The sequence below is a fragment of the Rhinolophus hipposideros genome (genome assembly GCF_964194185.1).
Source record: "Rhinolophus hipposideros genome assembly, chromosome: 16".
NCBI classification, from domain to species: Eukaryota; Metazoa; Chordata; class Mammalia; order Chiroptera; family Rhinolophidae; genus Rhinolophus; species Rhinolophus hipposideros.
This window is the reverse complement of record NC_138062.1, coordinates 48,316,481-48,339,112: the sequence shown is the minus strand read 5'-3', so window position 1 is coordinate 48,339,112 and position 22,632 is coordinate 48,316,481. Positions and strand designations below refer to the sequence as shown.

The 22,632-nt window shown below is 56.1% G+C and overlaps 2 protein-coding genes across 2 annotated transcripts in view; both read left to right on the top strand.

The window, feature by feature from the left end:
* The first annotated feature begins 2,615 nt into the window (after positions 1–2,615).
* Positions 2,616–6,972, top strand: EPHX3 (epoxide hydrolase 3). The gene is made up of 7 exons (XM_081077069.1): positions 2,616–3,271; positions 3,445–3,530; positions 3,918–4,075; positions 4,166–4,294; positions 5,163–5,266; positions 5,359–5,495; positions 5,586–6,972. The coding sequence occupies exons 1-7, from the start codon at positions 3,029–3,031 to the stop codon at positions 5,809–5,811; spliced, it is 1,083 nt and encodes a 360-aa protein (XP_080933195.1). The 5' UTR covers positions 2,616–3,028; the 3' UTR covers positions 5,812–6,972.
* An 8,644-nt stretch (positions 6,973–15,616) lies between these two features.
* Positions 15,617–22,632, top strand: part of NOTCH3 (notch receptor 3) — a 30,395-nt gene continuing 23,379 nt past the window's right edge. Inside the window, exons 1-6 of the mRNA XM_081077021.1 lie at positions 15,617–15,747; positions 18,209–18,287; positions 21,515–21,657; positions 21,737–22,078; positions 22,171–22,293; positions 22,384–22,617. Coding sequence (XP_080933147.1) covers positions 15,633–15,747; positions 18,209–18,287; positions 21,515–21,657; positions 21,737–22,078; positions 22,171–22,293; positions 22,384–22,617 — 1,036 coding nt within the window. The 5' untranslated portion in view covers positions 15,617–15,632. The remainder of the gene's footprint in view (positions 15,748–18,208; positions 18,288–21,514; positions 21,658–21,736; positions 22,079–22,170; positions 22,294–22,383; positions 22,618–22,632) is intronic.

Here is a 22,632-nt window from a genome sequence, read left to right as displayed (position 1 = left end):
GGCCACTTCTCCCACCTTGCCTGCCTCTACCTAACTACTTTCATTTAAGCTCAGGGTTAACCAGATATTCTTAGATAAGTGTACATTCCCCCCCCCCCAACTCGGATCCTCACCCCCACGCACGCAGACGCACACACACATTCCTGCCCGAGAGAGCCCACCAGGTGGCTTCCATGCCACCCTGCTTCTGTGCCCACCCCAAAGCACCCTAGGATGTAAAAACGTGTCATTTACATGGATGCAGAGATACAAACTAAAACATTTCTAGCACTGTTTATTAACCCCTATCTCCCTTTCTTTTTCAACAAGAAAGGTACCGTGTGTTGTCTTGTGTTTGGGATCTGCCAAACCTGGCTAGGGTGCAGTTTAGGCATCCAGCCAGAGCTCCCCTCCCCCACACCCCACATCCCTGCCACCCCTCTACACACACAGAGGCACTTCCTCATAAACCACTGTGCTGGTTCAAGTGTGACTTAAATTTTGGTTCTATGGTGTTTCCTCCATCTTCTCCCACCCCCTCGTTTTTGTTCTGTGTTCCAAAACTTCCCCAGACCAGGTCCGACTGTTTAGCTGGAGAAATGGTTTTGTCTGCACCTTCCTTCTAAAGAGTGAACTCTGCCATGGCCCTCTCCACACCTCCCTTATAGGTGTTTCTCTAACTGGGTTGTAATTAGAACTTGGATCTATTTAATTTCTCTGGCCATTTCCCAACCCCTTCCACAGTACTAGAAATCTTAGTCCTATACAAGAGTGAGAGGTGTGTACAAGCCCCCAATGTACTGTATGCACGGATCGCTTGGCCAATAATTAATGTCAGTGAATCTGAGACTTGTATTAAACACTTTAGACATTTGTAGAGGGGAATTCGTAGACTTTTCACTTATATACTAAAGGGTTTTTTTTTGTGCAGTTCTCATTGCAAAAATAAACATTTGTACTGAATATAAAAATTACCACCTTGTGACTACTGCTCTCTTTGTTTGACGGTAGAGCTGGGGGCTGGGGGGTGGAGGAGTCAGTGTTGTGTAGCAGAGGAAAGGAGGTTCCCAGGCGTCCATCAGCCATGTATCCAGCTTAGAGAACTCAGGGTCATCAAGTGGTCAGAGAATTGATTTGATGGAAAGTGGTAAAGAAACCAAAGCTATGACAGGCTAATCACACAAGAAAAGAAAGGTAGTAGTAAGTGCAGGGAGAACACACGTTTGTACAATACAGGCAGTGTAATCATAGACGACTACTGGACAGTTCAGTGTTTACTGAGGCAGAACCACATAACCACTATTCCCCTTTAAGTAGCAACCCACAGACTTACTAAGTATGATCCCAGGACAGTATAATGTTCAGTAGGTTCACAATACAAGTAAACAGTGGAAGGTGAAAGGGAGGGTGGGAGGTGACAAAAGGGATTAGTGGAGTGTCATGTTAGAGGAATCAACAAAAACTACAGATGGAAACAGCATGTCCAGTGGTGGTGACATGACCCAGTCAGTGGATAATGCCCCAAATTGGTAATGAAGAAATAGGCACATAAGCACATTTAGAGATACCTAGGTAACGACCAGCAGAAAGCTTAAATCGGTTCCCATGGCAGCCACCAGGTGGAAGGAGAGGTGAAGCTCAGGAGTGCTGCCTTTCCCTGAAAGTCCTGGCTTGCTGTTTAGCCAGATGTATGCCTTCAGGCAAATGACTAATCCCCGAATTGCAGGTTCGTGATCTGTAATACACGAATGTGATAATAGCACCTACTCTTAATAGGATTGTTATAAGGGTTAAATGAGTGACCCTAAAATGTTCAGGATCTTAGGGGAAGGTTGCAAAACAGGAGGAAGAAGCCTCTCACCCGGCCCTGGTCCCCTTCCTGTTTCGGCCACAGTCCCAGTGACTCAACAGATTCAGTCCTCTCAGTCCTCCTAGGAGTCACTCTCCCCGCCACAACCGGCAGCCACTGGTAGAGCCCCGGCCTAAACACCTGCGGATTGTCTCCCGGGCGGGAGGTGTCGCCAGCACGTCAATGACAGCCACTGTCCAATCATAGCTCTGCATGGGCGGGCCTACAGGCCAGCTGGGCCAACTGGAAGCTGGCGCCGGGTCGAGGCCTTAGGATCCTCCGTTGGAACCAAGGCTAGGTGAAGGTGCTAGGTCTCTGGGCGCCAGGTTTAGGGTAGGGTCGCGCGCTCCAGGACGGGGAGCTCCGGAGAGGCGATGGCTGGGGCTCCCGAGGCTTCCTCGGACCACAGCAATCGTCCGCGCCGCCCGCCTAATCCGAGCCGTGGCGCGGCCTGTCCCCATCCTTCCCCTTCGGAGCCCGCGCGACCCGCCATATTAGGTTTAGGCTCCGCCCCCTGACTGAAGAGCCTGGATCTAGGCCGGCCCCGCAGGTCATTGGTCCAGCCCTCTTCCTCGGACCTTCACCCCCCCTTAGACCTCGCCTTCTCTAGGCCCCGCCTTCTCCCCGTCCACCCTCCTAAGCCACGGCCGCAGCCCTGACAACGTTCCAGAGACAAGTTCGGGCCACCCCGTCGGCCCGTAGGCCACACCCACCGCTCAGTGCCCCGACCCTGCGCTCCAGGCTCCGCCCGCTTCGCCCGGGATGCCCCGTCTTTCTTGTTTATACTGGACCCTGTCTCCCTCTAGACTTTAGACCCCACCCATCCACCTGCTGCGGGAATCCGCCCTCTTCTCAAGCCCCGCCCGCAGTTCTAGCCCCTCACACCCCTTCTCAAGGCTCCTCCCTACCCCCCCCCGAAGCCTGGTCCTCGCAGGCTCCACCCCCGCACCCTAACCTGGCTCCCTGTGACCGTCGCGCTCAGGTGTTTACCTGGCACTCAGGTAAGTCGTGTGCGGCGTTGGTTTCGGTCTGAGCCGTCCGTCCCTTCTCTCGGCACGTTCCGCAAGCTCCGACGGCACGGAGGGATCCCAGGCCAAAGGCGGTGGGCTCCGCCGCTCGCACGCCTCCTCTCTGCCGCTGCCCGCGCCCCCGGCGGTCCAGACCCCCGACGGTAGCACGGTCATCCCGGAACGCGGCGACATGCCCGAGCTGGTGGTGACGGCTCTGCTGGCGCCGTCGCGTCTCTCTCTGAAGCTGCTGCGCGCCTTCATGTGGAGCCTGGTGTTCTCCGCGGCGCTGGTGGCCGCAGCTATCTACGGTTGCATCGCGTTCACACACGCGCTGTGCCGGCCCAGACGTGGCTGCTGCGGGCGCCCCCGGCGCACCCCACCAGCCTGCTTGAGCGACCCGGTACTGGGAGAGCACTGCTTCCTGACCCTCAAGGTGAGCGTGCGGGGCGCCGTCGGGGCTGCGGGGGTCCAGCAGCCTAGGAGGCCGGGCCGGAGCCGAGTGAGCAGAGCGCAAACGGTTGAATCCAAATCTGGGTCGGCACAAGGCTGGGGGAAGGGTTCAAGCCTTGAAGGGGTTCCCCAGGTCTCAAACTGTGCCTCCTCCAGAGCTCCGGCCTGCGCCTGCACTACGTCTCCGCTGGTCGCGGCAAAGGGCCCCTCATGTTATTTCTGCATGGCTTCCCGGAGAACTGGTATGTTTGAAGCCAAGGGCCCTTCGTGCACAGGGCTGGGGATAGGTGGAGCTTGGACCACTAGGTCATCTAGGAGGCGGGAGAAGGGCTGGGTAGACAAGGGGGAGCAAAGATATAGGGTGCAGATGGGGCACTCAGGGGACAGGGTCTATACGAGGGCGCAGGGGGATGAAAACCCTAAGTGATGGGACAAAGAGGGGTCGATGGTGACACTGCCCAAGAAGCAGGGCACAGTGACATCGCCCTGGGCCTGGGGTTCCCCATCCTCTTTTCTGAGAAGTCCAGAGCAGGAAGGTGGGATTGCCAAAGGCCCGTGCTAGTCGTAGGGCGGAGGTGCTCCTTGGGGACCCTGATTCAACCTCCCACCCTCTTCTGCCTGCCAAACAGGTTCTCCTGGCGCTACCAGCTCCGGGAATTCCAGAGCCGCTTCCATGTAGTGGCTGTGGACCTGCGTGGATACGGCTCCTCCGATGCACCCAGGGATGTGGATTATTACACTATCGACCTGCTGATGGCAGACGTCCAAGATATCATCCTGGGCCTGGGTGGGGACATGCCCCCATCCCAGCCCCAGCCTCCCCCACCCCTCACTCACCTCGACCGACTATCTCACCCCGGTTCCTCTGGTCCCCCAGGTTACTCTAAGTGCATCATCGTGGCCCACGACTGGGGAGCAATCCTAGCCTGGAACTTCTCCATCTACTACCCATCCCTGGTGGAGCGGATGGTGGTGGTCAGTGGTGCCCCCATGTCGGTGTACCAAGGTATATCAAGGAGCCCGCAACACTGGGATGTGCCTGTGTAGGGGCTTGTGTTCGTGTCGACACTTCATCCACCAGTCACCACTCCAGGGTCTGAGGGCGCAGTGGTGAACCTGGGTCCCTTCCCCAGTGGGATTCCCATTCTACAGCCAGTGACAATACACTTAGGAGTAACATTTTTTGAGTACTTACAGGTAACAATTGCTCCGACAAGGAGCCTCACACAGTAACCTACACAAGCTTCCTAGGCTTATGAAAGTGTTTTTATCCCCATGGTCCAGTTGGGGAAACTGAGAGAGATTAAATGGCTTTCTTCTAGCAGTGAAGACAGGTAACTAAGCAACTACAATAGCATGAGATGCTGTCTCTGGTTACCCAAGTTTATCACATCACCTGATTTTAATTGCCAGGATTATAGTTATAGTTGTTTTCTCTCTCTCTCTCTCTCTCTCTCTCTCTCTCTCTTTATTTCTTACCTGTCCCCACCTCTAGACTGTCAGCTCCCCGAGGACAAGGGAGTTTTGTCTGTCCCATTCACTGCTATGTCTCCAGGGTCTAGAACAGGACCTGGCACACAGTAGGTGCTCAGTAAATGTTTGTTGAATGAATCAGGGGAAATGTATCCAGGCCTGGGCAGGGAGAGTACACCAGTGGCTATGGGGTACAGTGGGTGCAGTGGGAGGTGCCCCCATTCTATGGATACAGTGATTACTCAACAGGGAGAGAAGCTCGTGCCAGGGTGAGGGTAGACATCAGCTGTCCTCACAGACTCAGGCAGGCAGCACTGGCATGCCTGAGTGTTGGCACATCTGTGTGCCCAACCTAGGTGTAACCAGGCCCAGTCCTCATGTCTGCTGTCCTCTCTCCCCAGACTACGCAATACGCCACATTGGACAGTTTTTCCGTTCCAACTACGTGTTCCTGTTCCAACTTCCCTGGCTGCCGGAGAAGTTGCTGTCCATGTCTGACTTCCAGGTGCAATGGGGTGAAGGCCGGGGATGGGTGGAGGGTAGCTGGTTGGGACTGGGTAGCTGGGTACTGAAGCCAGAGTCCTGCTTTGTGCCCAGATCCTCAAGACCACCCTCACCCACCACAAGAGAGGCATCCCACGCTTGAGCCCCAACGAGCTTGAGGCCTTCCTTTATGACTTCTCTCAGCCCAATGGCCTTACTGGGCCCCTCAATTACTATCGAAACATGTTCAGGTGAGACCAGACCCAGCTGGAAGCTCAGGAGAGTTGGTGGGGAAAAAGGGTGGGGGCAGCCATCCTTCTGTCTGTCTGTTTTGGCCACAGGAACGTTCCCCTGGAGCCCCAGGAGCTGGCCACGCCCACCCTGCTGCTGTGGGGGGAGAAGGACACCTACCTGGAGCAGGGGCTGGTTGGGGCCATCAGCAGCCGCTTTGTGCCTGGCCGGCTGGAAGCCCACATACTGCCAGATGTGGGCCACTGGATCCCACAAAGCCACCCTGAGGAAATGCACCAGTACATGTGGGCCTTCTTGCAAGACCTTTTGGACTAGTGGCCCTCGCTCACTGGCCTGCATGCACCTGGGAGTCCACACGGTGTGCGGATACAGGTGGTCTCCCGGATTGTGCACAGGCGTGGAATTCCTGGGTCACACACAAGTGCATCAGTGGGTGCCCTTAGGCACACCAGCCCATTTGCTCACACACAGGCATGAGTGTATACACGTGTGAGCAAGCACTTTGACCCTGGGAACCACGGACACCTCTTCTCCGTGGAGCTAGATGCTGACAGTCCTCTCTCCCTTCTCTGGGCCACCTGTCTTCTTGACAGAGATCCCCCCCCACAAAAGCCGTAAGCTCTGACCTTCCTGTCCCTGGCTTCCACCTCCAGTCTGGGTCTTTAGCTAAATGCTGCATTGTCCTGTACTGGTAGCCATATACGGCTGCTTCCATTTAATTGAAAATCAGTTAAAATTAAGTATGATTAAAAGTTCAGTTCCTCAGTCACACTAGCCATCTTTCAAGGGCATCAGCATAAAACGTTTTATTGAACAGTACTGATGAGGGTGTCCCTAGCATAGAGGGCCTCCTTGCCTGGCTCCTGACCACCTCACCACGGGAGGACCTGCCTGTGCAGGCCCTTCTCCAGCCAAACCCTGGGCAGCTCCCTGCCATGATTGCCCTCCCAGTCATGCTTCCAGAGGGTGTAAGGTCAAGACCTCTTACAGCAGCCTGGGAAAGATCCTTAGTGTCCTGTCTCTGGGTCCATGGGAAAACAGCTCTCCTTTAGGATATGTGAGATGCTGGATGCGGCACAGGAAGGGACCAGCTTCCTGAATGGCCATCTGGCATCTGAGGCCTGCCTCTCCAGAGCTCCCGGAATCATCCACTCCAAATTCACTATTTCTGCTGATTTTTTTCTAGGGGCCCAGGCTCCAGCCTCCAAGAGGGTGATACAGGTCAAGAGGGTGATACAGCCTCCATTCAGCCTATGACTCCAGGCTAGTCACAGCATCAACTTCTATCTCTCCAGCTTTTGCCTGGTCTTTGGGGACAGTGTCATGACCTGCGGCCTGATGCATCTCTCTGGGGACCCAGCAGACCTCAGAAATACATTCTCATCTCTGGGACGAACTGCCTGCCTGGCCAAAACTTGCCTGCTCATCACCCCTCTCTGCCCTCCCTTGTCCCCAGCATAACATCCTTTCACTCATTATATGTGTCAGGCACTGTTCTAGGCGCTGGGGATAGAGTGTGAACAAAAACACAGCCCCATTGTGAAGAGGCATCAGAGCTATGTGTGCAATGGGGACACACATAGAGAGAAGAGGCATCAGAGAGAAGAGGCATCAGAGCTATGTGTGCAATGGGGTTCAGGAAAAAAGGCTTTCCTCGCTGGGGAGGGCCGCATTTTTCGCAGAGTGGGGAGCAGTAAATAGGAAGGTGGGAGGCGGGAATAATCTCCGGCTGCTGGAGTAACAAACGTGGAGATGAGTGACTGCTGGGTTAGGGCTAGAGAGGAGGCATCCAGACGGAGGAGTTTGGAGGAGTTTGGACTAGATTCTCATGGGAAGCCGGGGGAGGGTTTTCAGCAGGGGAGGGACATGGCTTGCATTTTGAAAAGCTCGCTGTAGCGTATGGACAGTCCCACGCGAGAGTGCGAGAGGGGAGACAGGCCGGGGCTGCGCGCAGCCTCAGCACGGGGAGGTGACCAGAGTAGTGCCCCTCTGGGGGCTTGGGGATGGGCGGGAGGGGGCTGGGGCGAGGGGGCCTGCAGGCAGGAGCAGGACGGCGTGTCGGGGGATGTTGGGTAGGGCAACAGTTGCCAGGGTGACGGGGGAAGGGCTGATGGTTGACCAGAACGGGTAGCGGTTGTCTGGGTAACCAGAGGCCCCGACGAAAGCTGACTGGAGGCCTCTGACAGTTGCTGGGGCGACGAGTCCGCTGACGGTTGCCAGGGTAACAAGAAAAAGCCGTCTTCCGCCTCCACGGTTGCAGGGGCCGGGGAGGAAGCGATCGCGTTGATTGGGCAGAGTCCTGGCGAGTGAGCCATTAGAGACACATGGCTTGGCTGAAGCCCGCCTCTCCCAGCCTCAGCCAATTCCGACGCGTCTTTCTTCCGGCCTAGGAGCTCAGCGCGCGCTTCACTTCGGGCGGGAGCCGGGACCCAGAGGGCTGGAAGAGGTGCTGCTGGGCCGATGCTCTTCCCAAGCTCCGCCTCACCCTCTGAGCTCCCGCCTCCAAACCACCTTCCAGCATTCACTCACTCATTCATTCATTCAGTTATTCACCTACTTCTGCCACCAGCTCTAAGCCCCTGGGCCCGCAACAGAGGAAGCGGGGCGGGGATGCGGGGTGCCGAAAACGGAGCCGGGTATGGACATTCCCAGCCCTATGTGGTCAGGCCCGAGTGAATGAGGACTAGCAAGGAGCACTTCACCTGGTGGGGGATGGCGGGAAGGCTGCCTGGAGGCGGCGGCCTTGGAGCTATCTGAACCCTGCAGGGATGTTTTAACATTTCCGTAAGACGGGGAGAAAAGTTTGGGATGGGAAGACATGCGATTGCAAAGGGCTTCAAACACGGTGCCAGGAGCTTGATCCCCAGCGTGATGGGGCCCAGCAGGAGTGGATCCTGGACAGATCTGTGTGTCTAGAATATTACTTGGGGGCTGGACATGTGGGGCAAAGACCTAGAAGCATCTAATGGATTAAAGATAATGATGGCCCAGCGAGGAGCACCTGTGAGTGGTGGAACAGAGGGGCACTGACACTGGAAGAGAGGACGAAGTTCCCCCAGAACAGTGGAGAACAAGATGAGACTGAGCCCCGGGTGCCCCCTGCATCCAAGGGACATGCAGAGAAGAGAGACCACAGAAAGAAGAGGGGAAGCAGGCAACCATGGTGTTCCAGCAACGTAGGAGGTGGGTATCAATAGGAGGGGCATAGCTTCTAGTGTGGAAAGAGAGAGCACTGAGCTATGCAGAGCGTGAGAGGAAAGCCTGGCGTGGGAGCTGAGGGGAGAGGGCGAGTACATTCAAGCAGGGATGGGGAGAGCAGAGTGGTAACCCCAGTCCAAAGCCTGGAGGAAACAACTGGCACATTCAAATAGGGTGATCTGAGTGAGATTTGCTACCGGGATCATATACAGCAGGCAGGGTTTGGGAAAGCCAAGTGGACGAGTATCAATGGAGAGCCATTACCATCTCCAGGTCCCCCTGATTGGGCAAGACGAAGGAAGGAGGTTAGTGAAGCCCAGCAAGAGATGTGTGTGGACAGGGCCTTTGGTCAAAGGCCACAGTCAGCCGAAGTGACCCTACAGAGCAGGATGCAGGAGGATTAATACCCCATTCTCTCTTCTGGCTTCTTTTTCTGCCAGTGCCTCCTATTGGCCAAACCCACCTGGATGCCAGAGGACAAAGCTGTTCATTGATACTGTCTGGAGAGGTCAGCCACTGAGGGCATAAAGTGTAGTGGAAAAGGGGAAGAATGAAGCCAGCAGTGGGGGGAGATTTGGGGACAAAGACAGGATTTTAAGGGTTGGGTGGGGGAATGTGAGATGAGCATTTGTTGTGAATTTCACTTTCCTACAGGAGACCTCCACCTATGGCCAGGGGAGGAGGGAATGAAAAGCCCTGGCAAGGGGAGGGGCAGGGCGAGGTACTCCCCTTCTCTGAAGTAGTAGGAAAGGTGGGGAGGACAAGTTCCACACCTTCAGGAAGGAAGAAGACAAGTTTCAGGATCCAGGGAGGCAAGGACATCAGAGTGTCCTGGTTCAGAGATGAACAAGAGGAGATGGGGTCCTGAGTGAGGCGGTAGCCATAGAAGATTGGAGTGGTCTGATCCCAGGGTCTGTGAGGCCAAGACATCCACTGGGTGTCCCACCCAATGGAGGGTCCTAAGGCAGAGTAACCACAGCCCCCAGAAGGGCTGGGGAGTGGCCTCCTCTGTTCCCCTGCCCAGACCTTCAGATCTCTGTTCAAATGAATTGCCTTCTCTCTACTCCCCTTTCATCCACATTCAGCTCTCTCATCCCCTCCTCCTCCAGGAAGTCCCACCAGTCCCTAGCCTTCCTCTGATCCAGCCCTCATCTAATGGGGGCTGGACATGTCGGTGTCCAGATAGGGACATTACAAGGACTGGTACGGGGCACATTCAGGTTCCAGCTCCTGGGTCTTGATTTGCCCCAAGATGTATGGAGCACATTCATTCATCGACTGACAATTTTTTCATCTACTGTGCCTAGCTTGATGCTAGACATTGGGGATTCCGCAATGAGCAAGACAGATGCCCGTGGAGCTCAGAATCTGACGTGGGAGCCAGGGAGGATCACGTGTCAGGGTGGGAGTCAAGAAGGAAGGGGTGGTGAGAGCCAGAGGCCAGAGAAGACCATGTGAAGCTGCAGGAAATGTCCCTGGGAGAAGGGACAGCAGAGCTTCCAGAGTGATCTCTTACAACCTCAGTCAGAGCAGCTTCCCTCTACTAAAACCATCCAGTGGCATCCACCATGCTTGGGACGGAATCCCAGACCTTTTGGCCCCTTGGGACTTGGCCCTCATCAGCTTCCCTGACCTCCCACCCTTTTCTCATTCTGCACCCAGGACCCTGGCTTCCTCGTTGCTCCTCTTATCCATCCACCCCTTCCTCCTCTGGGTCTTTGCATGCGCTCTTCCCTCTGCCTGAACACCCTTCCTCTGGCTGTTTGCCTCACTGGCTCCTCCTTCTCCTTCAGGTCTCAGTTCTGATGTCCCCTCATCAGCGAGTACTATCCTGACCGCCCCCCACCCAATGCTGAAATCTCTCTCTTACTCAGGTCACCCTCAGTTTTTATTTGTTTCTTGTCTGTCTCTCTTATCTGGGCAGGAACTGGCTCTGTGTTGGTCCCCTGAACCAACTAGGGACTCAGTAAATGTTTGTCGAAAGACTGAATGAAGAGTTGCCTCTCAGAGTGAGCTGTCAGGTTAAAGGAGCCTTCTGGATATGAGAAGGGAGCTTGCAGCAGTGGCATAGCCTGTGCAAAGATGGGGAAGGGTGGGACACAGGAAAGTGAGACTGGGGAGTGAGAAAGGTGTCACTCTGGGCAGTAGGGAGCCATGGAGGGTTTGAGCATGAGAAGGCCCTAGGGAGCCAGAGGCCAGGAGACGTGGCTAGGTCTGCAGCCCATAGCCCCTAGGGTCCAGTCATCCCACTCTTGCCAAGGACCCACACCCGGCAGCCCTCACCCCTGCTGGTTCTGGTTAGGCTCCCATGACCCACTGTCTGGCCATGAAGACTGACCTGGCCCCAGCTTCCGTGCTGAGGGCAGGACTGTGGTCCTGGGAGGAGAAGCCAAGGGCACGTTCTCAGGTTTCTGGTCAGTGGGCCCTGGCCCAGCAGCTGTGTCTTGGCCTAGCCCCAGGTCCTGCATCCCTGGGGACTGAACTCATTGAGGAGAAATGCAGTCCCCAGCCAATGCGGCCAGCAGGAGCAGGGAGGAGGGCTCAAGCCCCCCCTGCCCACACCATGTTGGGAATTGTGCGGCTGCCCGCTGCAAGGCCGTGGGAATGGTCGCTCTGTCTGTCCTCTTCCCCCAGAGATCAGGACACCTTGGGCTGGTCCTGCCACAGTGGCTAGAGGACAGCAGCAGGAGCCTGGAGTCAGAAGCCCATCTTCTGGTTGTTGACTGGGTCCCCTCGGAGTCATGAGGGCTTCAAAAGGAACTGGCACACAGTACAGGCTCTGTCAATGTGCCTTTCTTCCTTTTGTCCCCACTCCCCCCATGCCATCCTCAGCCTGTTTTCGCCATTACTGCTCCCTCTCTGGCTCTGTCCGCCACAGACCAGAGGCTGCTGTCTCAGCAGAGTCACAGGCTCTGGACTTCCTGCCTAGCAAAGTGTGTGCCCAGTTTCCGGATTGCTCATCGAGACAGGAAGCTCAGCATCTCCTAGAGCCTCCATTCTAACAGAAAATCGTTTCTCAGATGGCTCAGGGGGCACGTTAGACCCCCCCTTCTGGAGACCAGACCTTTGCCCCTGATTCCCTAGATTCTAGTACCCCAGAGGGTACTGAAGAGAGTGGTCTGAGCCCCCTGTGGGGCTCTCAACTTCTTTAGCCACTTCCTGAGTCACCAAATCCTCCAATGTCACCCCTTATGTGCTCACCCCATTCTGGATGATGCCTGGGCCCCAGGGAGCTCCCAGTCTAGGAAAGAGACAACAGGACACAGATACCTGCAGCCCCTCATGGGCAAGGCTGAGCCGGAGGGCAGGAGGGTGCTAGTAAAGCATACGGCAGCAAAGGAGCTTGGTCTGCGGGTGCAGAGAGGGCTTCCTGGAGCTGGAACCTTGAAGAATGAACAGGAGTTTACCAAATACAGGAATGGAGGGAGGGAAGTCACGCTAGAAAGAGGGACCAGTATGGGCAAAGGGGTAGCATGTGCAGGAAATACTAGCAGAGCATGTCCTATAGCTATAGGAAAATGGCGTTTCCAAACAGAACACGTTTGCTGTGAGTTCCTGCTTGGAGAGGAAGCAAAAGGATTCTTCTATCCATCTAGGTGTCCCAGGCAGAGAGCAAAGGCCAGGAACATGCATGGCCTGCCAGGTGAAGATGGAGTTCAGTTCAGTCTGATGATGAGGGGGGCAGGAAGGTCTGGAGATAGATAGAGGTGGTGGTTACATGAAACGCCATTGAACTGAACACTTTAAAATGGTAAGTGATTACCTTTATCTCAATTTTTAAAAATCGTCAGAGGAAATCATTAACAAATGGTAAAACCAATGACTGAAAGTTTGATGAGCATCAGCCCAGTTCTACGGAGCTGAGGGGCTTGTATTTCCTCCTGGGGCAATCAACATGAGGAGGACTCAAGCTACGCCTGCCCCGTGGGCCTGCTGACTCAGCACGCTCCTTGTGAGTCAGACTGTGCCCCTTCTTATGCAACTTTTGTTTTTTTCTCTTCCCAATCCCCACCCCCACCTCTCGTCGAGCTCCTTGCAGCCTGGAGGCATTCAGACCTGGATTCCAATCTCAGCTCTTCCTCCAGCAAGTCACCATAAGATGGGTGTATACCCTCCCCATGGGGCTGCAACGGTATGATGGGTGGAGAGCTCCGCTCCCAGATGGCGGCTGCACTTATAAGATGGGAGTGGCCCAGCGTCCTCAGTTCCTGTCCCCTGGAGCTGGACTATTTGCCAGTCTCAGCAAGGCTGGGGGTCATCTCTGATGCTGGGCACTCGTCAGTCATTCAACTTTCACCCTTGGCTTTTCGTGCTTCTCCTTTCTGTCTAATGGTACTTCTCTGCCTCCTTCACCTCTTCCTCTTCCAGCATTTAAAATTGATTCAAGATACTAGTGGATGAATGGATAAGCAAAATATGGTATAGCCATGCAATGGACTATTACTCAGCCATAAAAAGAACTGAACCACTGTACACGCTACAACATGATGAATCCCGAAAACATGATGCCGAGTGAAAGAGGCCAGACACAAAAGGCCACAGAGTGTATGATCCCATTGATATGAAATGTGCAGAACAGGCAAATCCATAGAGACAGAAAGCAGATTAGCGGTTGCCAGGGACTGGGGGGAGGGAGCTGGGGAGTGCCTGCAAATGGGGACGGGGTCTTCTTCTGGGGTGATGAAAATGTCTTGGAACCAGGGAGAGGTGGTGGTTACACTAAATACCACTGAACTGAACACTTTAAAATAGTAAGTGGTTAATTTTATGTTCTGTGAATTTTATCTCAATTAAAACGAAATCATCTAGGAAATCATTCACAAATCACAAAAACGGTGAGTGAAAGTTTGATGGACACCAGGATATTCACACAGACTCAAAGTATCTCCCCACACGATATTAATATTTGTTTATGACAAGGCGGGTGGATGGGAAGATAATGGTACTTTTACAGTAGGGAAATTTGACCAACTTCACTTAAATGATCAAAGTGTGACATTGCCAATGCTGGGAACTGGTGTCAGGTGTACCAGGGAGGACCAACATGGGCTCTGCCTTTCCTGTCAAAGACACAACCTGAACCTGGTCAGGAGGAACCAGCAGGCCAGCCTGCTGGGGAACATTCTGTGAAGCAAGTGATCTTGACTGTCCAAAAAATGCCAATGTCATGAAAGACACAGAAAGGCTGAGGAACAAATTCAGATTAAAAGATGCCAGGAGACAACAATTAAATGCAACACATAGTTGGGGATTCGATCCGGGACCAGCAAAGAGACATACTATAGAGGATATTATTGGAGCAACAGAAAACTTTGCATATGGATTGAGAGTGAAACTATGGTGATTAGGTAAAAGCATGCCCTTCTTCTTAAGGAACACACAGTGATGTGTTGGGGGCAAAGGAACATGGTGTCTGTAGCTTCTCTCTGCTCTGTCTCTCTCTGTCTCTGTCTCTCCATATATATATATGTATATATACATATATATAAATATACATATATATATGTATATATAAGTATAAAGCAAATGTGGCAAAGTGTGGGTGAAGGGCATATGGAAATTACATTATTGTATATTTAAAAGTATTTTAAAAGAAAAAGTTTTAAAATTGCCCAAAGATCTCTGGGGTGCCCATGTGACTATCTCCTATCATGGCTCCTCTGTGCTCAACCCCAATGTTTAGCTGCCTCATGGCTGACGCCCCAGACTTCTTGGATTCAGCGGCTCACCCCCAACCCCTTGCTCTTCCTGGCAGCCTCGTCGCCAAACCAAATACCAGGGGGCCAGCCTGATGTCTCTCCCCCCGACAAGGGGGAGACCCCTGGCTGGCCCATTCTCCCTCTCAACTCTGCCCCTTCCTCTGGATGCAGGACTGGGCCTCTGTTGGGATATCATCCCTCCAGTTCATCCAGGCTCATCCCACTGGACCCTCTGGAAGCCCTCTCTGGGGGTGGAAGGTGCACCTCCAGTCCCTGGAACAAAGCCGGACCTAGAGCTAGAGCTTTATACCTACTTGTTGAATTAATGAATAAAGAAATAAGCAACGCTTTCCCTTTCCCAGGCAGAACCCTCACCAGCCCCTCTATGAGCCCTCCGACGCTGCCCCTCCCTCTGGCCCTGCCCTGAGCCCATAGGTGTCTGTGTCTGGCTTTTTCTTCCCCAGAATGACAGCTCCCTCAGGGCTGGGCTTGGGGCCTTTCAGAGGTCCCCATTCTTTCCATGGGGACATTTTGCAAAAGGCAGTTGATCAAACTGAGAGGCAAAGTGGTGTGGGGTATCAGGTGGAGCTAGGAGGATGGAGAAGTGGGGTGGACTTTTGGGGTTCACACAGGTTAGTGAGGAGGAAGGGGAGTAAGAAGTGGGTATGTGTGTTTTTGCCCCAATGCATGAGACTCCTAGTGTGTGTTTGAGGTCGGAGGCTGCAAATGGGGCCCCAGGCTCAAGACACAGGTTTCGGGCTTACGAGTGTTTCAGATTTTAAGTCCTGGTGAAGCTCTGTGCAATTGTGCGTGGTATATTTGTGAGCTTCTCAAGGAAGTGCCTGGTGTGAATTTCGGGGTGTCTGAGGGGATCTGTGCTTGTGTCTTGGCCCTGTGTGTGTCCTCGGCTCTGGGTGTGTTGGGATCCGAGCGTTCACCAGGCTGGGTGTGTCTGCTACCGCGGGTTGGTCCCACGTCTTTCCGCGTGGCCAGAGTTTCCGAGGTTCTGCGGGTCCCAGGCTGTGTGGGTGGGTGGACGGTGGGCAGGGACCCCAGGAGGCCGGACGGGGGCGGGGAGCGCAGGGCAGGCCCCGGGGCGGGGCGAGCCGCCAGGGTTGGGGGCGGGGCGGCCCGGCAGCCTCACTTCGGCGAAGTTGGCGGCGCGGAGGCTGGCCCCGGACGCGCACGGAGCCCAGGGAAGGAGGGAGGAGGGAGGAGGGAGGGTCGCGGCCCGCCGCCATGGGCCCGGGGGCCCGGGGCCGCCGCCGCCTCCGCCTGATGTCGCCGCTGCCGCCACTGCCGTCCGTGCGGGCGCTGCCCCTATTGCTGCTGCTAGCGGGGCCAGGGGCTGCAGGTGAGGGGCCGGGACCTAGAGGGCTGGACGCACGGTGGGGAGGAAAGGGGGAGCAGCAGAGTGCAAGAACCCCCGAATCTGCTGGAGGAGGGAAGCCTGGGAGCCAAGGACCAAAGCAGGGGCCAGGGCGCAGAGCCCGGGGCTGCTTGCCAGTCCCGGGGGCCTGAGACTCAGAATGGGGGGGGGGGCAGGGCCCCAGCAGCCCGAGGCACAGGAGCCCTGGAGCGTTAGGGCTGAGGATGAAGGGACTCAGGAGTTCGGGGCTGGGAGCTCGAGGTGAGAGGTTCAGAAACTCAAAATTGAGGAGGGGTACCAAGAATCTGGGGCTCGCTCCCAATCCACGGCCATCTGGAGTCATGGGAAGGTCAAGATTGGAGCCCAAGTACCCCCAGGGCGGTGACCCCTCGTACAAAGCCCCACCCCCCCACCCACCCCGGGTGGGCCTGGCTGGGCGGGGGGCGGGGAGGGGGCGCGAAGTTCTCGGAGCTCAGTACTCCGAGGAAACTTCCCAGGCCGGAGCGTTTCAAGACCCGGAGCCGGATTACGAGCAGGAGCCGGAGCCGCAGCGGCGCCCGCGCCCCTTCCCCAGCCCACAACCCTGCTCCCTCTCCTGGCTGCTGGGACCGGGCGGCCCCTAGACCCCGTCCCCGCCCTAGGAGGGGAAGGGAGGGAAGAGGGAGCGAGCCCACGTGCTCCTCTTAGGCTCCAGTGCCGGGGCCCCTCCGCCCGAGCCCCTCCCCAGCCGGCCGGGGCCCCCCGCCCCTCCCCCTCCTGGCTCTCCCCTCCCTCGCTCGGGACAATGGCCGCGCCGTCTAGACACCCCCTCCCCCCGGCCGGCCTCGCGCTTTATTTGCCAGACAAAGCGGGACCGGCGGCAGGGCTCGGGCGGGGGCTACGGGAACGCAGCCCCCCCCAAGGGAGGCCTGGCGGACGGCGGAGGGATGCGGACCCAGCAGCCCTTACCCGGGGTCCCGGGGCGCCGGTGTGGGGCTGGGCGCTGGGAGGGTTGGGGTCCGGCCCCACCAGGCAGGACCGGGCACGGGCGGCCGCCCCCGCGGGGCCCGCCAGCACACACAGCCCTGGGTCACACATACCGAGATGTAGGTGTGCACACATGGAGTACACCCACAGATGTGCACACCCAGCTCACACACTGATGTGCGTCAGCCCAGTGCCTCACAGGCCGCCTGCACTCTGACACATACAGACGCAGGTCCAAGGGCATGCCTTGGCACACATGTGCACTCAGCGCACACATGTAGACAGGCACATCCAGCCCATACACAGACATAGCTGTGCACACAGGTCCCCCCACACACAGCTGTACACCCGAATGCACAGTTCACGTATATGGCTGCACAACAGATCCCGCCTGCACACACGTGACACACGCATCTGTACAGCCATGCACATCTCTCACCAGCACATGGGCCTACACCTCACAGCTGGGTCACATGGCCCCCAGTGTGAGTTCACAAACACCCACAGGCCCCTGTCTGGTTGACAGTGTCTTGTCTCTGCTTGTCCCCTGAGAAAGGGGACATATACCATGTTGGCCCATTTTCATGTCCAGCTCAACTCCTCTGCCTCTCACCGTCTCTCCCTATTTCTCTTTCTCTGTGCTTCTCTATCCTCTCTGTCTGCCTACTTCTAGTTTCCTTTTTTGTCTGTTTTTTTCCATCTCCCTTCATCTTTCCATCTCTCTCTCTCTGTGACACACACACACACACACACACACACACACACACACAGTGGCCCCACACCTCTCAGCACACAAAATTCTTGACTAGCTCACACCCAACCATGCCCCAGACCCATTTGGCAGGACTGTTAGACTATGCCACACCCCAGAGGGACACAGCCCTCAGGGATGGGGACTCTGGACAGGGCAGCACATGTCTTGTGCCAGCTGCCCCTCCCTTCAACACACACCCTATACCTGCAACACCCAGTGCTGGCTGCGCCTGGGGTACATGCCCTGGCCTCTCTCCCCAGAGCCACTACGTAGGGCTGCCACGCTGGAGAAGATGCCCAATATCACTGGAAGGGAGACCCATGGCCCCAGGACTCCCTGCCCCTGCTCCCTCCATTACCCCAGGATCTGGGCACACAGCCCCAGACCTCCCTTTAACACTTGGCACCCTCACTTCCTGCCTCAGCACCCCCCATTCTGGCGGCCTCCAGAGCCCCCACATCTGGCACAAGCGCCTCCTCCTGTCCGACCCTGCCTTGTGGTTCCCAGGGCTCAAGCTGGCAGGGACAGCTGCAGCCCCAACAGCTGGGGCCAGGGCAGGGAGGGGGGGCCGTGGGAACCATAGATGCGGGGGCTCCCTGCACCCGCAGAGATACCCACAGCTCGGTGCAGCTGTTGCCTGGGGGAGGGAAGAAGGACGTCTGTCACTCCAAGCTGGGGTTCCTGGGCGCCTGGCTGACCTGCCCACCTCCCTTTGCCCCCACACAGCCCCTCCTTGCCTGGATGGAAGCCCGTGTGTGAATGGAGGTCGCTGCACCCAGCTGCCCTCCCGGGAGGCTGCCTGCCTGTGAGTGCCTGGCTCCAAGCCATCCGGGGGCCCTGAGTGGGGAGGTGGTCTATCTTCTCTCCCTGCCTCTGTGTCCACCATGGATGCCTCTACCATTCCTACATGTGTGTGGCTTGGGCAACCTTTTGTTTCCCAGTTGGAATCAGCAGTGTTAAGAGCAGGGGCTCTGGAGTCTGCCTGGCCTAGGTTCAAATCCCGTATCATGTTGCTGACTGGCTGGGACTTCAGTTCTCTAAGCCTCACTGTCCTGGTCTGGAAAATGGGCCCAGTAACCCCAACTAAACAGAATTCTCAGCTGCCTGAGGTCACACGTAAAGCCCCTGATGGAGGTAGTTATAATCCAATCACCAAATCTTCAGGGACCAACAGCAGTGGCTGTGCAGTTGTGGGTACACCATCTGCACCCTCCTTTATCTCAAGATTTAGTGGTGGGGGCACAGGAGGCCTGTAATACAGCTCTGCTCTGCCATTTTATTGTTGTGTGATTGTGGGTTAGTTATTTCTCCTCTCTGAACTTCACTGCATCTATGAAATAGGGGTGCTTCTCCCTGGCTTGTGACTACAAAGGGGACCAAGAATTTGGTTGTTGGATAATACAAGGAAAGACAGAGAGCTGTGGGGAGCAGGGCAGAGTCTGGGAGACAGCTGAACAGAGGCAGAGCTCAGTTTGAATTCTGGGTTACCTTGAGCAAGTGCTTTGAGCTCTCTGAGTCTCAGTTTTTGCATCTGGAAAATGCGGCAATAAAGGTGCTTGTACAGATTTAATTAGGTCTTCATACGATGAACTCAGCGTAGGGATTATTAGTACAAATAACGGCAGAAACACAGGAAGTAGGTGCCATACGGGGGAACCTCTCAAGATTAAGGGGAAATGCTCGGTTCCTTTTATAATATTATTAGTAATAGCAATTCACCCAGTAGCCATTAATCGATTCATTCATATATTCGTTTATTCAACAACCTGTGAATTTAGACCTAGGAGAGCCCCTTTGAAGTTATACACGCACTTTGAGTGGAGCCCCACTTGGCCTCACCTAGGTGGGATTAGCTGGGCTGAGCGGGTTCCTCGGGTTGGGAGTCTGCAAAGGTGGAAATGGGGGAAAGAGCGACCTGACCTGGAGCCACTCACCTGGGAGGCGGAGCCGCGGTGCCGGGCGCCTGCGCAGTGGAGCTCCGCGTCTGGAATACTGCCGACAGGTGAATGCGCCCGCGGCTGCCCCGCCCCTCGACAGGTGAATCACCGGCGCGCGCGGCCGCCCGGAGCCTGGATTGTCCGCAGTGGAGCGGGCTCAGTCCCCAGAGGTGGGCCGTGGGAACCACTCTCCACGCCCCCACCCCACATCTCCTTCAAGGTCCCAAATACTCATGTCCTTTCTGGGACGCCCCAATCTGTCATCTCCCCCGTGAATCCCCCAAGTCTTTCCCCAAAAGTAGGCTCTTAAACCCTTGTCTCTATCTCCCAGTCTTCGCCTCCCCCGCCAACCCCCCACAAGCCTGATCTCCCCCCAAGTCGGTCTCCCCCGAAACCCAGGCCGTGGGGCGGGGCTCGGGCGGAGGCTGGAACCGGCCCGACCGGTCCGCAGGGGCGCGGGGCGCAGAGCGTGGGAAACCGCCCGGGGCGCCGGGAGGGGGCCGCACGGCCGCGCCCAGCCTGGCGGTGGGACCCGCAGTCCGGGGCGCCCCGCGCAGCGCGCCCCCTCCCGGCGCACAGTGGTGGCGGCCGTCCTTACCCTGGGGGGCCTTTGGGGAGGGGGCTGGGAGCTGGGACCTACCCTCCAGACACAATCTGCGCCCCTGCCTGGCCTTGTCCCGACCTGTTTCGCTGGGGGCCGGGGTGGGGGGATCTTGTGGATGACGCGAAGGACTGAGTCAGTTGCTCGAGCTTAGCCCTAAGCGACTGGGACAAGCCAGAGGGAGGGACCAGCTCCAGGGATGGGCAGCGTTAGGGGCGGGGCCTGGACCCTCTTGCCTCTCCATGCCCCTCTGACCCCGCCAGTGTTTCCCCGGAGATTTCCAGTCTTAAGACTACCGCCTCCCAGGTCTCATATTTCCCTCACACTCCACGCAGCTTGCTTTGGTGGTTTGGAGAGGGAGCTGCGGCCTCCCCCCATCAAGAGGGTATCAATATTGGTGTCTACCTCCTCACCCCAGTGGATAGAAAGGGGTGTGTGTCCCCAGGAAAGGAATAGAGGATTTGTGGGCGGTCCTCCTGTCTGTCCGGGTGAGAGTTGCCCATCTGTGTGACCCAGCCTGCCAGTTGGTGTCTGAGTATTTGCCAGGCCCATATGTGGAGTTGGTGTATGCTTGTGTGTGTAACTGTATGTATTTCCGGGTCTGTCTGTGTCTGCCTGGGAAGTTGTCTTCTGGAGTCAGACTTTGTGGTTGCTGGTCCCTCTACCTGGAATGCTCTTCCCCACGCAGCCCCATGGCCTTCTCCCTTCCTTCAGTCTGTGAAAATACTATTGCCTTCCCTCCACCCTTCTCTCCCCCTAGTCCTGTGTCTTAGTTTCTTGTTGTTACTGTAACAAATGACCCAACACTGGGTGGTTTAAAACAACAGAAATTTACTCTCACAATTCCCGTGGCCAGAAGTCTAAAATCAAGGTGTTTGCAGCCGCATGCTCTCCAATGGGTTAAAGGGCCAGTCCTTCTCTCTTCCACTTTCTAGTAGTTCCAGGTGTTCCTTGGCTTATGGGCGCAACACTCCAACCTCTGCCTCCAAATGGCCTTCTTTTTTCTCCCAAATCTCCCTCTGCCTTTCTCTTAAAAGGACACCTGTCATTGGATTTAGGGCCCGCCTGGAAAATCCAGGATGATCTTATCTTGATATCTGTCACTTAGTTATATCTGCAAAGAACTCTTTTTCCAAATAACTCACAGTCACAGGTTCTGTGGATATTTCTTTTCTGGAGCCACCACTCTATACTACACCCTCCATGGCCCTCATGGTCCTCATGACCCCCTGCTGGCATGTTGTATATTAATTTGTGATTTACATATCTTCTTTTTGCCCAATTTCACTGTGAGCATCAAGAGGGTGGGAGCACTTTTATTGTGTTTGCTGCTGTATTCCTATTGTTAAGAACATAGTAGGTCGCAGTGAATAATTGCATGCATGAATGAGTGTGTTTATTGCTCTGTTTGCCTGTGTTTCTTTCCTGTGTGTTCACGTATGTTCCTCTGTGTCTAGAGCTGTCCTTCCTCCATTGAGCTGTCTCTGTCCACAGGTGCCCTCCAGGCTGGGTGGGTGAGCGGTGCCAGTTGGAAGATCCCTGCCATTCAGGCCCCTGTGCTGGCCGAGGTGTCTGCCAGAGCTCGGTGGTAGCGGGCACCGCCCGTTTCTCCTGCCGCTGTCCCCGTGGGTTCCGAGGTAAGGGAGGATCTGGAGGGGAGCCCGAGGCGGGCAAGGGTGTGGTCTGCCCAAGCTCACCCTCTCCTGGTCCCTGCAGGCCCTGACTGCTCCCTGCCGGACCCCTGCCTCAGCAGCCCCTGTGCCCATGGTGCCCGCTGCTCAGTGGGGCCCGATGGTCGCTACATCTGTTCCTGCCCACCTGGCTACCAGGGCCGCAACTGCCGAAGTGACATGGATGAGTGCCGGGTGGGCGGAGGGCCCTGCCGTCATGGTGGCACCTGCCTCAACATGCCTGGCTCCTTCCGCTGCCAGTGCCCCGCTGGCTACATGGGGCCACTGTGTGAGAACCCCACAGTGCCCTGTGCTCCCTCACCATGTCGTAACGGGGGCACCTGTAGACAGAGTGGTGATCTCACCTATGACTGTGCCTGCCTTCCTGGTAAGGGAGCCGTTCTCAAGGGAGGCAGCAGGGGTTGGGGACCAGTAGGCCAGCCTGGCAATGACCATCCTTGCCTCCTCCTCCCATGCTAGGTTTCGAGGGCCAGAACTGTGAAGTGAATGTGGATGATTGTCCAGGGCACAGATGTCTAAATGGGGGGACATGTGTGGATGGTGTCAACACCTACAACTGCCAGTGCCCTCCCGAGTGGACAGGTGAGGATGGGACTGGAGGGAGCCTAGTGGCAGACCTTGGGTGGGCATGCACAGTCTGGGTATCTGGACTGGTGCACCTGTGTGCCACAGGCCAATTCTGCACGGAGGACGTGGATGAGTGTCAACTGCAGCCCAACGCTTGTCACAACGGGGGCACCTGCTTTAACACACTGGGTGGCCACAGCTGTGTGTGCGTCAATGGCTGGACTGGTGAGAGCTGCAGTCAGAATATTGATGACTGTGCAACAGCCGTGTGCTTCCATGGGGCCACCTGCCATGACCGTGTGGCCTCCTTCTACTGTGCCTGCCCCATGGGCAAGACTGGTGAGTGGCTGTTTC

Bases quoted from the DNA above. Each gene is read 5' to 3' on its own strand.
- EPHX3 (XM_081077069.1), top strand. From the start codon at position 3,029: ATGCCCGAGCTGGTGGTGACGGCTCTGCTGGCGCCGTCGCGTCTCTCT. The intron at 3,531-3,917 runs GTATGTTTGAAG...CCTGCCAAACAG, and splicing joins CATGGCTTCCCGGAGAACTG to GTTCTCCTGGCGCTACCAGC. The intron at 4,295-5,162 runs GTATATCAAGGA...CTCTCTCCCCAG, and splicing joins CCCCATGTCGGTGTACCAAG to ACTACGCAATACGCCACATT.